Raw genomic sequence first — 12,611 nt, 5'->3', positions numbered from 1 at the left:
GAAAGCTTTCTCTTATCCACATGAGTAAGGCTGGGTTTACTCAGATGTTTCAGCTCTTTCCCAGTCCTATTTTTAGAGCCTTTTAGCCTAAACGGACTATTCCTAAAGGTGCGCGGTAACGTACCAAATAGTGTTTCTTTGCTATTCATAAGGTTTTCCCTGGCCAATTCTTTGAGAGGTGGATGGACTCTACCTTCTTCCTAGTCTGTCTCAGTCTATAAGCTGGGCTGTTATCTGTGCACCAGGTGCATTTTGCTGGGTTTTAAACACCAGAGCCTCAGCCTTAAAACTCACGTCTGCATGTCACCACAGTAGGATAAACCAACAGACAAGTTTGTCCTGCTGTTGGAGACCTCTCGTATCACCCCCAGCGGGTCCCTGTGGCTGACTGTTCCTCTGTCTGGCTTCCTGGCTTTTAATCCCCTTTCTCCTGCTTTTCTGGCCTGCAGCTTTGGGCGTCCCTGAGTTGTCTCTCCTCACCTGTTTCCCTGGGGCTTACTGCTCTTCTGTTCGTGTTCCTGGCTTTTATCCCCTTTCTCCTGCTTTCCCATCCTTCTGCTTTGGGCGGGCCTGAGTTTCCTCTCCTCACCTAATCCCTTCGGCTGATTGCTCTTTTCTCTGGCTTCCTGGCTTTTAATCCCCTTTCTCCTGCTCTTCCCACCTACTGCTTTGGGCGTCCCTGAGTTGTCTCTCCTTACCTGTATCCCTGGGGCTGACTGCTCTTCTGTCCAGGTTCCTGGCTTTTAATCCCCTTTCTCCTGCTCTTGTGGCCTGCTGCTTTGGGCGGCCCTGAGTTGTCTCTCCTCACCTGTAACCCTGGGGCTGTACGATTAGGTATGTGTATGAAATGAGGAGTGAATCCAAGTACATATATAGGGCTGGCAGACAATGGTCCTACACGTTTATGTGAATGATCAGAATTCCCAGGTGTATAGTAGAGCTGAGAAGGGGCAAGGTTGTCGTCACAGCCAGCTACCCAGAGAAACCAAGTAGTGAACCTGCAGGCTTGGGACCATAGTCACAGGGGTCATCAAGCTCAATTGGCATAATATACTGCACAAAACATTGTTCCACCTCCTACCTTGGCAAGTAGTGACTGGGATCTTAAAAGCTAGCAAGCTGCCATCTAGATGCAGCTATGGGTCTCTCCTCATCCAGAACAAAGAAGAATGAAGTAGACCAAAATTCATGGAAAGAATTAGTCCTAGCGACTTGCACACCATCTGATCTGCAGCCTATACAACTATGATACCAGAAGAACTAGATGGTGCCTGGCTACCACTGTCTTCCCCTTGAAAGGGGATCTATGTAGGAGATCCTTGATAGAGAGGGGGGAGAATGTGGAACAAAACTCAAAATCATTTAGAGAAAAAAAAAGGGGGGGTGGGGACCAGGTTTGCTTGTCCGATAGAGCTGGATGGAACCACTGAGACTATGGCCCCTAGCTGCCCTTCGGGTCTGGAATCGATCCCACACCTGTGGTTTCCAGCCAAAAAAAAGACAGGCATATGAGTTGAACATTTACTTCAAGTAGATACACTCCTTGGAGAGAACAATCATGGGAGAAAGAAGGGCTGCTTATGCACAGGGAGACAGCTCAGGGGACAGGAGCCCATGGAGGGATGGACACTGGGAAGAGGTAACTGAGGGGAGGAGGTGGGCGGGGAGCTGTTGCATTGTGGTAAACTGTGGTCAGTGTCATGAGACAAAGTGTATATGAATTGCTGTATGGAAAGTGAATTTGCTCTGTTAATCTTGACCCAAATCACAATAAGATAAAAAAAAAAAAAATGGTAGGAAAGGAAGAAAAGACAAAAGTGGATGCCAAAAGAGACTCTGAAACTTGCTCTTGAATGGAGAGAATTAAAGTGAATGGAAGAAATGATGAAATAAAAGAGCTAAACGTTATATTTAAAAGGACAGCTCGAAAAGAAACAATAAAGTACTATAATGAAATGTGCACAGACCTGGAGTTAGAAATCTAAAAGGGAAGAACATGCTCAGCATTACTCAATCTGAAAGAACTAAAGAAAAAAAATCCAAACCTCAAGTAGCAATATTGAAGGATTCTATGGGCAAAATATTGAATGATGCAGGAAGCATCACAAGATGAAAGGAATATACAGTCACAGTACCAAAAAGAATTGGTCAGTATTCAGCTATTTTAGGAAGTAGCATATGATCAAGGACCAGTAGTACTGAAGGAAGAAGTCCAAGCTGCACTGAAAGAATTGGCAAAAAGCAAGGCTTCAGGAATTGATGGAATACCCATTGAGATGTTTCAACAAACGGATGTAGTACTGGAGGCATTCAATCATTTATGCCAGGAAACTTGGAGTACACAGCTGGGTCAACTGACTCGAAGAGATTTATATTTATGCCTGTGCTAAAGAAAGGTGATCCAATGGAATGTTGCTGAAGACAATTCAAAAATGGTTGCAGGAGTATATTGACAGGGAGCTGCCAGAAATTCAAGCCGGATACAGAAGAGGATGTGAAATGAGGGATATCATTACTGATGTCAAATGGATCTTGGCTGAAAGCAAAGAGTACCAGAAGGATGTTCACCTCTGTTTTATTGACTATGCAAAAGCATTTGACTGTGTGGATCATTAACAAATTATGGGTAACATTGAGAAGAATGGAAATTCCAGAACACTTAATTGTGCTCTTGAGGAATCTGTACATAGACCAAGAGGCACCTGTTTGAACAGAACAAGGGGATAATGCATAGTTTATTATCAGGAAGGGTTTGCCTCAGGTTTGTATTCTTTCAACATAATTATCCAATCTGTGTGCTGAGTAAATAATCTGTGGAGGTGGACAATATGAAGGAGAATGTAGCATCTGGATTAGAGGAAGACTTTTTAACCTGAGATACGCAGCCTTGCTTGCTGAAAGTGATGGTGACTTGAAGCATTTACTGGTGAAAATCAAAGACTGCAGTCTTTGATTGCAGTATGGATTGCACCTCAACATAAAACAAAAATCCTCACAACTGGACCAATAAGCAATATCATAGTAAATGGAGAAAAGATTGATGTTATTAGGAATTTCATTTTACTTGAATCCACAATCAGCACTCATGGAAGCAGCAGTCAAGAAATCACACATTCATGAGACAAAGTGTATGTGAACTGCTGTATGGAAAGTGAATTTGCCTGTAAAATTTCACCCAAATCACAATAAAAAAAAAAAAAATACATTACACCTTGTATTGCACTGGCATATTTGCTGCAAAAGACCTCTTTAAAGTGTTAAGAAACAAAGATGTCACTTTGAGGGCTAAGGTACACCTAACCGAAGCCATCGTATTTTCAATTGTCTGATATGCATATGAAAGCTGGATAATGAATAAGGAAAACAGAAGAAGAGTTAATGCCTTTGAATTATGGTGTTGGCAAAGAATAATGAAAATAGGGACTGCCAGAAGAACAAACAAATCTGTCCTAGAGGAAGTACAGCCAGAATGCTCCTTGGAAACAAGAATGGCCAGATTTCTTCTCACCCATATAGGTCATGTTGTCAGAAGGGACCATTCCTGGAGAAGGATACCATGCTTGTAAGGGAAAACCCTCAATATAATGGATTGGCAAATTGGCTGCAACAATGGGCTCAAGTATAGCAAGGATTGTGAGGATGGTGTAGGACTGAGCAGGATTTCATTCTCTTGTACTATGAATCTGAGCCAACTTAACAGCACTTAAGAACAGTTGAAGAATTGGTCAGCTTTCAGCCATTTCAGGAGATAACATATTATCAAGAACCAGTGGTGTTGATAGAAGTCCAAGCTGCACTGAAGGAATTGGTGATAAACAAGGCTGTAGGAATTGATGGAATACCCATTGAAAGTGTCATGGATGCAGTGCTGGAAGTTCTCATTTGTTTATACCAAGATGTTTAGAAGATGTACCTGGCCAACTAAGTGGAATAGATCCATATTTGTGCCCATTCCAAAGTAAAGTGACCCAACAGATTGTGGAAATTATTGAGCTATATCATTAATACCACATGTAAGTAAAATTTTGCTGAAGATAATACAAAAACAGTTGTAGCAGTACATTGAAAAGGAACTGCCTGAAATTCAAGCTGGATTCAGAAGAAGACATGGAACAAGGGGTATCATTGCTGATGTCCAAAGGATCTTGGCTGAAAGCAAAGAATACCAGAAAGATGTCTACCCATGTTTTATTGACTGTGCAAAGGTATTTGACTGTGTGAGTCATAACTAATTATGGATAACACTGCATAGAATGGGAATTCTAGAACACTTAATTGTACTCTTGGGGAACCTGTACATAGACCAAGAAGCTATTGTTTGAACACAAAAGGGGAATACTGCATGATAAGAAATCAGGAAAGGTGTATGTCAGGATTGTATCCTTTCACCATATTTATTCAGTCTGTATGCTGTGCAGATAATCAGAGAAGCCTGATTATATGAAGAATGTGGTATCAGGATTGGAGGAAGACTCATTAACAACTTGTTACATGCAGATAATACAACCTTCGTTGCTGACAATGAAGAAGACATGAAGCCCTTACTGACGAAGATCAGAGACTAGAGCTTTCAGTATTGAGTAAACCTCAACATAAAGAAAACAAAAATCCTTACAACTGGACCAGTAAGCATCACCATGATAAATGGAGAAAACATTGACATTTTCAAGGATTTCATTTTATTTGTCTCCATAACCAATACCCATGGAAGCAGCAGTCAGGAATCAAACAACATATAGCATCGGACAGATTTGCTGGAAAAAACATCTTTAAAGTGTTTAGGAGCAAAGATGTCACTTTGAAGACTAAGTTGAGCCTCACCCAAGCAATGGTTTTTTCAATCACCTTTTATATATGTGAAAGCTGGGTAATGAATAAGGAATACCAAAGAAGAGTTGATCTTTGAATCGTGGTGTTGGCAAAGAATACTGAATACTGAAGAATACCATGGATTGCCAAAAGGACAAACAAATCTGTCCTGGAAGAAGTCCAGCGGGCATGCTCCTTGGAAGCAAAAATGGCCAGACTTCATCTTACCTGATTTGGTCACTTTGTCAGAAGGGACTATTCCCTGGAAAATGATATCATGCTTGGTAAAGTAGAAGTTCAGAGAAAACGAGAAAGGCCCTCAACAATGTGGATTGACACAGTGGCTGCAACAATGGGTTCAACCATAGCAAGGATTGTGAGGATGGCGCAGGACAAGGCAGTGTTTTGTTCTATCCTACATAGGGTCAGCTATGAGTTGGAACCAACTCAAAGGTGCCTAACAACTACATTGAATGACTTCTTGGTTGTTTCCCCATTTTTTGCCATGTAACTATTAATATTCATGTGCAGTTGATCATGTGGACATAAGTTTTCAACTCATTTAGGTAAATCGCTAAGTGTGTGATTGTAGATCATATAGTAAGCCTTTTTGGCTTTGTAAGAAACTGTCAACTTGTCTTTCAAAATGGCTGTACTATTTTTCATTCCCACCAGCAGTGAATGGGACTTCCTCGTGCTCTATATTCTTGCCAACATTTGATGTTGTCAGTGTTTTAGATTGTAGCCTTTCTAATAGGTATGTAAGGCATATAGCAGTATCTCATTGTTTTAATTTGGAATTCCTTAATGACATACATTCTGGTCACTTAGTACCACTCTGACAAGATTATACCACAGATGGGATGGCTGAACAAAGAGGAGTTTATTCTCTTACAATTTGGAGGCTTTAAGTTTGAGTTCAGAGTGCCAGCTCTAGGGGCTGTGTCAAAGCCCCTCAACCTTAGGCTTCAGCTCTGCCTCCTGCTCCTGGCCCACTGGAGCTAGAGGCTTTTCTTCACTCAAACAGCTGCTGGCTGCTGAGGCTGCCAAGCCCAAGGTTGACAAGTAAAATGGCACAGTCCCCATGTTACCAAACCACATGACAGGCCACTGATTCAAGTCCATTGTAAGTCCCAAGGTTGGCAGAGCATGGCAGGCTGCTGAACAATGACATGGCTACATGCAGGGTTCAAGCATGCCATAAGCTAGAGACCATCCCCAAGGCTTCTCCTTACATACAGGAAGCAGAACACATCCCAAAGGCAGCTACTCAGCTGCTTGTGGTAGATCCCACCACAGAGCTGATTGCCAGTCTCATCATGGGGAATAACTACCACCAGCTGCCCAGCCACTCAGCCAGGCCCAGCCAAGTTGACATACAAATTTAACTACCACAACATACAATATGGAACATCATTTTAGATACTTATGTGCCACCTGTATATCTTCTTTGTTGAGGTGTATGTTCAGATTTTTTGCCTATTTTGTAACTGGGTTGTTTGTTTTCTAATTGTTGAGTTTTAAGTATTTTTTGTAATTTTGGTTACAAGTCCTTTATCAGACATATATTTTGCAAAGATTTTCTCCAAGTTTGCCGCATGTCTTCTTATTCCCATAATTTTAATTTGATGTTTAAGGGCCCATGTAGTTATCTTTTCTTATGGTGGTGTAGTTCTTGGCTGCTAACCAGAAGATTGGTGGTTCAAACCCACCAGCTGCTCCATGGGAGGAAGATGAGGCAATCTACTTCTGTAAAGATTTACAGCCTTGGAAACCAAATGAGGGTCACTGTGAGTCGGAATTGACTCGATGGCAGTGAGTAATCAAAATTATAATAATTTTTTTGTGTGTGTGTGAGTCTATAGCCTATAAAGGAGTTCTGGTGGTATAGTGCCTAAGGCATTTGACTGCTAACCAGAAGGCTGGTGGTTCTAAAGGAAGGTTGGTCAATCTACTTTTGTAGTGATACTGCCTCAGAAACCCAAGGAGGGGTTTCTATGAGTTGGGTTCGACTCAAAGGCAGTGAGTTTGGTTTGGTGATAGCCTATAAAATTAAATATATAAATTAAAAATTAAATATAATTATATAAATTAAAATACAGTAGAACATTAGACATACTCTTTTTTTTCTTCTTCTTTTACAGCAGCATCTAAATATACCAGGGCTAATAATAGGACTGAAAGGGACCGAATAGAACTCCTCCAAGATGCAGAACCTTTGGACTTCAATGCAGAAACATTCACTGATGATCCTCTTGAATCTGAGTCAGGAAGGTAAGATCCAGCTGTGTCATTTTGGCTGTAGCATTCCTCTGACATTTTAATAACATCATGACTTGACTAGGTTAACATAAGTGACAAATAAATATAAAGAAAATATTAATTTTATAATTATAGGATATAATTAATTACATCTTATAAATAATTATAATTAATAATAAAAAGCACAACCTTTGATTCCTTTTCATACTTTCTAATGCTTTATTTTAGGAACTCTGGTAGCATAGTGCCTAAGGCACTTGACTGCTAACCAGAAGGCTGACAGTTCAAACCCACCAGGCACTCCTCAGAAGGAAGATAGGGCAATCTATGGAAGGAAGATAGGGCAATCTACTTCCGTAGTGATACTGCCTCAGAAACCCAAGGAGGGGTCGCTGTGAGTCAGGTCCAACTCGATGGCACATAACACAACAACAATAATGCTTTATTTTAGAAAGTGTAGCATGTGGTGGTAACTGATACTGATACTTTCATACATGCCCCAAAAAACCAAACCTGCCATCAAGTCGATTCTGACCCATAGCAATGCCCTTTGAGTTTCCAAGGCAGTAAATTTTTGCAGAAATAGATTGTCCAGTCTTCCTTCCACAAAATGGCTGGTGAGTTTGAACCTCCAACCTCCTGGTTAACAGTCAAATGCCTTAGGCACTGTGCCACCAGAGCTCCTATATACCAGCGGGACGCTAAATGAGAAAGAAGAATTGAAATAGATAGCAAGAACCCTCACAATATTTAGATACCATTTTCTGATAATCTCATTTATGAAACATTATATTTATTTTACATAGCTTTTCCCAAGCTAGGTCCTATTCTAAGCACTTCAAAAAGAGTGTCTTATGTTATGGTTGTACATCCACTTGTATTTGAATTCCAGAGAGGTTAAGCAACTTGCTGAAACTCTCAGCTTATAAATACAGACAATTAGGCCTTCACACCAAAGCAGTCTGACTCCAGTCTGTGCTCTTAACCACTATTCTAGGAGGAAATAACAAAAGCAAAATATCATACTCATGAAGAGATTTGTTTTAGCATTGCCTATAATTAACAACTTTAAAATTAAGGGAGTACATTAGGGTTGTATCCTTTCGCCATACTTATTCAATCTGTATGCTGAGCAAATAATATGAGAAGCTAGACTGTGTGAAGAAGAATGTGACATCAGGATTGGAGGAAGACTATTAACAACCTGTGATACGCTGATGACACAACTTTACTTGCTGAAAGTGAGGATGACTTGAAGCACATACTGCTGAAGATTGAAGAGTACAGTCTGCAGTATGGATTACATCTCAATATAAAGAAAAAAAAAATCCTCACAAGTGGACCAATAAGCAGCATCACGATAAATGGAGAAAAGATTGAAGTTGTCAAAGACTTCATATTACTTGGTTCTATAATCAACACCAATGGAAGGAGCAGTCAAGATATCAGATGATATATGTTGTTGTTGTTGTTATGTTCCATTGACTCGGACCTGAACTCATAGCGACCCCTTCTTGGGTTTCCGAGGCAGTATCACTATGGAAGTAGATTGCCCCATTTTCCTTCCGAGTCAGACGATGTATAGCACTGGGCAAATCGGCTTCAAAAGACCTCTTTCAAATGCTGAAGAGCAAAGATGTCTCCTTGGGACTAAATAAGAAGAGTTGATGCTTTTGAGTTGTGGTGTTGGCAAAGAACGCTGAAAGTACCATGGACTGCTAAAAGAACCAACAAGTCTGTCCTGGAAGAAGTACAGCCAGAATGCACCTTGGAAGCAACAATGTCAGAAGGGACCATTCCCTGGAGAAGGAGATCATGCTTGGTAAAGTGGAGGGTCAGCTAAAGAGGGGAGAGCCCTCAACAAGATGAATTGACAGTGGCAACAACCATGGGCTCAGGTATAGCAGGGATCATAGAGCTGGCACAGGACCAGGCAGTATTTCATTCTGTTGTACATGGGGTCACTATGAGTCAACGCCAACTCGACAGCACCTAACAACAACAACCACGTAATTAACAACAACCACCACAAAACTAGAATATTACATGTATATTCTATTATTGGATAGTGGCATTAAATTGAATAAGCTGCTTGTGTGTCTTAGCATTTTGCATCCCTCACTCTATCATGCATGTATTCTAACTTCTAAAGCAATGTTAGTTAATTTATAATTAAATAAATCTCTTTGGGATAAGATCCATGGAGGATAAGTTTCTGCTTTCAGCTACTGTGCTAGTTAAGGTTTTATGTCAACTTGGCTGGGCCTGGTTGAATGACAGACTGGCAATCATCTCCATGGTAGGATCTACCACAAGCAGCTGAGTAGCTGCTTTAGGGCTGTAGTCTGCTTCCCATGTACAAGAAACAGCTTTGAGAATGGTCTCTAGCCTCTTGGCATGCTTGAACCCTGCATGTAGCCAAGTCGTTGTTCAGCAACCAGTCATGCCCTGCCAATCTTGGGACTTCATCTGCACTTGAATTAGTGGCCTGCCATGTTGTTTGGTAACATTGGTACTGTGCCTTTTTACTTGTCAACCTTGGGTTTGTCATCCTTAGCAGCCAGCAGCTGTCTGAGTAAATAAAGAAAAGCCTCCCACTTCATTGGGCCAGGAGCTTGAGGCAGAGCTGAAGCCCAAGGTTAAGGGGCTTTCACCTAGCCTCTAGAGCCTGGCACTTTGAATTCGGACTTCTAGCCTCCAAAACTGTAAGAGAATAATAAACTTCTGTTTGTTCAAGCCATCACATCTGTGGTATTTCTATTAGAGCATCACTGTTGTTGTTGTTATGTGCCGGCAAGTCAGACCCAACTCATAGAAACCCCTCCTTGGGTTTCCGAAGCAATATCACTACAGAAATAGATTGCCCCATCTTCCTTCTGAGGAGTGGCTAATGGGTTTGAACCGCCAGCCTTCTGGTTAGCAGTCAAGTGCCTTAGGCTCTATACTACCAGAGCTCCCAGAGCATCACTAGGTAACCAAAACAGCTACTAAATGTATTTCACAGTGCTTACAAATCATGTAGGTACTTTCTTTTAAAGTGTTCTTGTTTTTCTCTCATTTATTAATGCCTCATATAATTCCATTTCTTTATGTGTACCTTTCAGGTATCAGCCTGGTGGACGCTATCTCTCGATGTCTCGCAGCAGAATATTTGATGATGTCTAAAGTCTGAAAGAATTTATGAAACTACCAGCTGAGGTCAAGTATCAGTTCAGTCTTCATGAACATCTGTATGCCCTAGAATTTTCCTCTGTGCTCTGGGTGACAAGTGTCAGGATAACGAACAAGGCATGGAGAATTAATTACATCCTAGGAATAAGAGTTTACCAATGTTCATTGAATAGAATATCATCTTTTCTAATAGGATTTATTACATACCATTCCTTATGTATTTGCCTTAGAAATCCATTTACCCTGGAAAGATTTAGTTCGTGATAAGGATCATCATGTGCTGAGAACATGTAGCTCAGTTTGGTTTAGATTAATGTTTTTCAGGAAAGTCTTTTTTTCTTGTTTTAAAAGATGCAAGGAAGTTGTAAATCATAACTATAGTTTTATTATGATGATTTACATTTTTGCTGTTTGCAAAGAAGATGATAAAACTGTATTTCCCAAAGACATATAAATGAGTAAAGACTTCAGTAATAAACATATTCACAGAACCCATATCTTAAAACTTAAAACTGGCTTATTTACCAGTCATAACAATGTGGAAAGCTCTTTTTCAAGTCTGTATGCAAATTAGTGAGGTTTTGCATGCATAATTAAAGTTGTCCTTCAACTGCTAGTGTTAGTGCCTTTAGCATGTGTAGAATAATCAGGTGATATGTTATTCTTTCAGTCTTTGATAGTAACTGGAAATTTTTTTATGCTTTTGGTATTGCTTTGTAGAAGATTGTTATTTAAGAGAAAAATGTTTACTTTTATCAATTATGAGATTAAGTGTTGATCATTCCATTCAAGGAGAATCCTAAGCATTATTGATAAATAGTTGTTTGCTTTTTCAATAGCCAAAGAGTTCCACAAAATTCCCTAATTTTTAAAGGCGCCTGTTTATGTTTTTATAAAAAGAACATCTGATTATACAAAGGGAAAAAGTGAATCCATCTACTGATGTTACTAACACTTAAATTGTGATTTGCAGAAAACTAAATTTGAATGGAAATGTGTTAAAATAACTTGCTGGTTAAACATGCTTATTAGTTTAAATTAATTTTTTTTTAACCTTTGTGTTTAAGCCAAAGTCAGGTGCTGTATTTTAAAGCACCAGTGTTTCATTTGCAAAGTGAACATGGTTGAGTACAAGGTGATTGCAGAGAGTCTTTATATCCCTGAAATATTTGTACATTTTATAGAATCCATAATGTATTGTGACCATACCTGAGCTTGCTCAAGACAGTCCCTATTTAGCACCTATTACCGTATGTCATTATTGATAATACTTACTTTCACTCTCAGCTGTCTCACTTTGAAGATAAGCTGTATGACCACTCTAATGATATGATTGCATATTTCTTGAAGGTACTTTCTCTAAATCATAAATTTGAAATTTTTATTTTTCTCTTTAATTAGTAGCATATGTGATTTTTTTAAAGATGTAGTTCCATATGAATATTGAAAGGAGTAGTTTCACTCGTACCTGATTCTTTTCAATTTTCATGACCTTTGGAATTTAGATCTTCTTTAAAATAATTATCAGTGAAGATTTACTCTCTGAATCTAGGGTCATAGAGACTGGTCATTTGAGTACATACACACACCCAGCCTTTTATTGTGAAGAGTAGTCAGAGAGCAATAGGTCAGAAGCAGAGATAATTTAATAGTTTATAATCTCATGAGTGACTCATTGAATTCTTTGGACAAATTCTATAACCTTTCAGTGCCTCAGTTTCTTCATTTATGAAATGAAGATGATACTTGCTGTCTACCTACTGATCTACCTCACAAAGCTATTGTGAGGGTATTAAGTTGATGTTTATATACTAGAGTTGAAAAAGATAAGACAAGTCATTAGTCATGGTGTGTTTACTAGTGGTACTTAAAGGTGTTAGATACAGAGATGATCTTTCCAGAAAGAATCTGGTTCCTTATTATTACAAAGAAACTTATAAATCCCGGAAGCAAAAACTATTTGGAATAATTCAGCACAAGTTCTGGGAAAATAGTCTTGTTTCTTACAAGATATCTTCATGAAAATCAGATGCTATCGTACAAGCAGGAAAGAGAAGAAATTACCCAATTTTATTATCTACTTTTATAAGACAAAGAGATAGGAACATTACTATTTTCCTGTATTATTTTTCATGACTGTAATAATTGAAGTATGTATATAGCTTCATAGGAGCTCTGGTGGCATAGTGGTTAAAGCTTTTGGTTAAACAAAAGGTCAGCAGCTTGACCTGCTTCTCAGAAGAAAGATGAGGCAATCAGCTTCCTTAAAGATTTACAGTCTTGGAAACCATATGGAGCAGTTCTACTCTGTACTGAAGGGTCACTATGAGTCAGAATTGACTCGAAAGCAGTGTGTTTGGTTTTGGTTA

At 39.4% G+C, this 12,611-nt stretch overlaps 1 protein-coding gene across 1 annotated transcript in view; it reads left to right on the top strand.

Moving 5' to 3' along the window:
- LMBRD2 (LMBR1 domain containing 2) overlaps positions 1–10,236 on the top strand; it is a 99,832-nt gene extending 89,596 nt beyond the window's left edge. The window contains exons 16-17 of the mRNA XM_007953228.2: positions 6,954–7,083; positions 10,176–10,236. Coding sequence (XP_007951419.1) covers positions 6,954–7,083; positions 10,176–10,236 — 191 coding nt within the window. The remainder of the gene's footprint in view (positions 1–6,953; positions 7,084–10,175) is intronic.
- The last annotated feature ends 2,375 nt before the right edge of the window (positions 10,237–12,611 follow it).

The sequence above is a fragment of the Orycteropus afer genome, unplaced genomic scaffold (assembly GCF_000298275.1).
Source record: "Orycteropus afer afer isolate SDZICR_OR568_19922 unplaced genomic scaffold, OryAfe1.0 scaffold00378, whole genome shotgun sequence".
In the NCBI taxonomy this organism is placed as follows: domain Eukaryota; kingdom Metazoa; phylum Chordata; class Mammalia; order Tubulidentata; family Orycteropodidae; genus Orycteropus; species Orycteropus afer.
The sequence above is the reverse complement of the archived record's forward strand: the minus strand, read 5'-3'. Positions and strand labels throughout refer to the sequence as shown.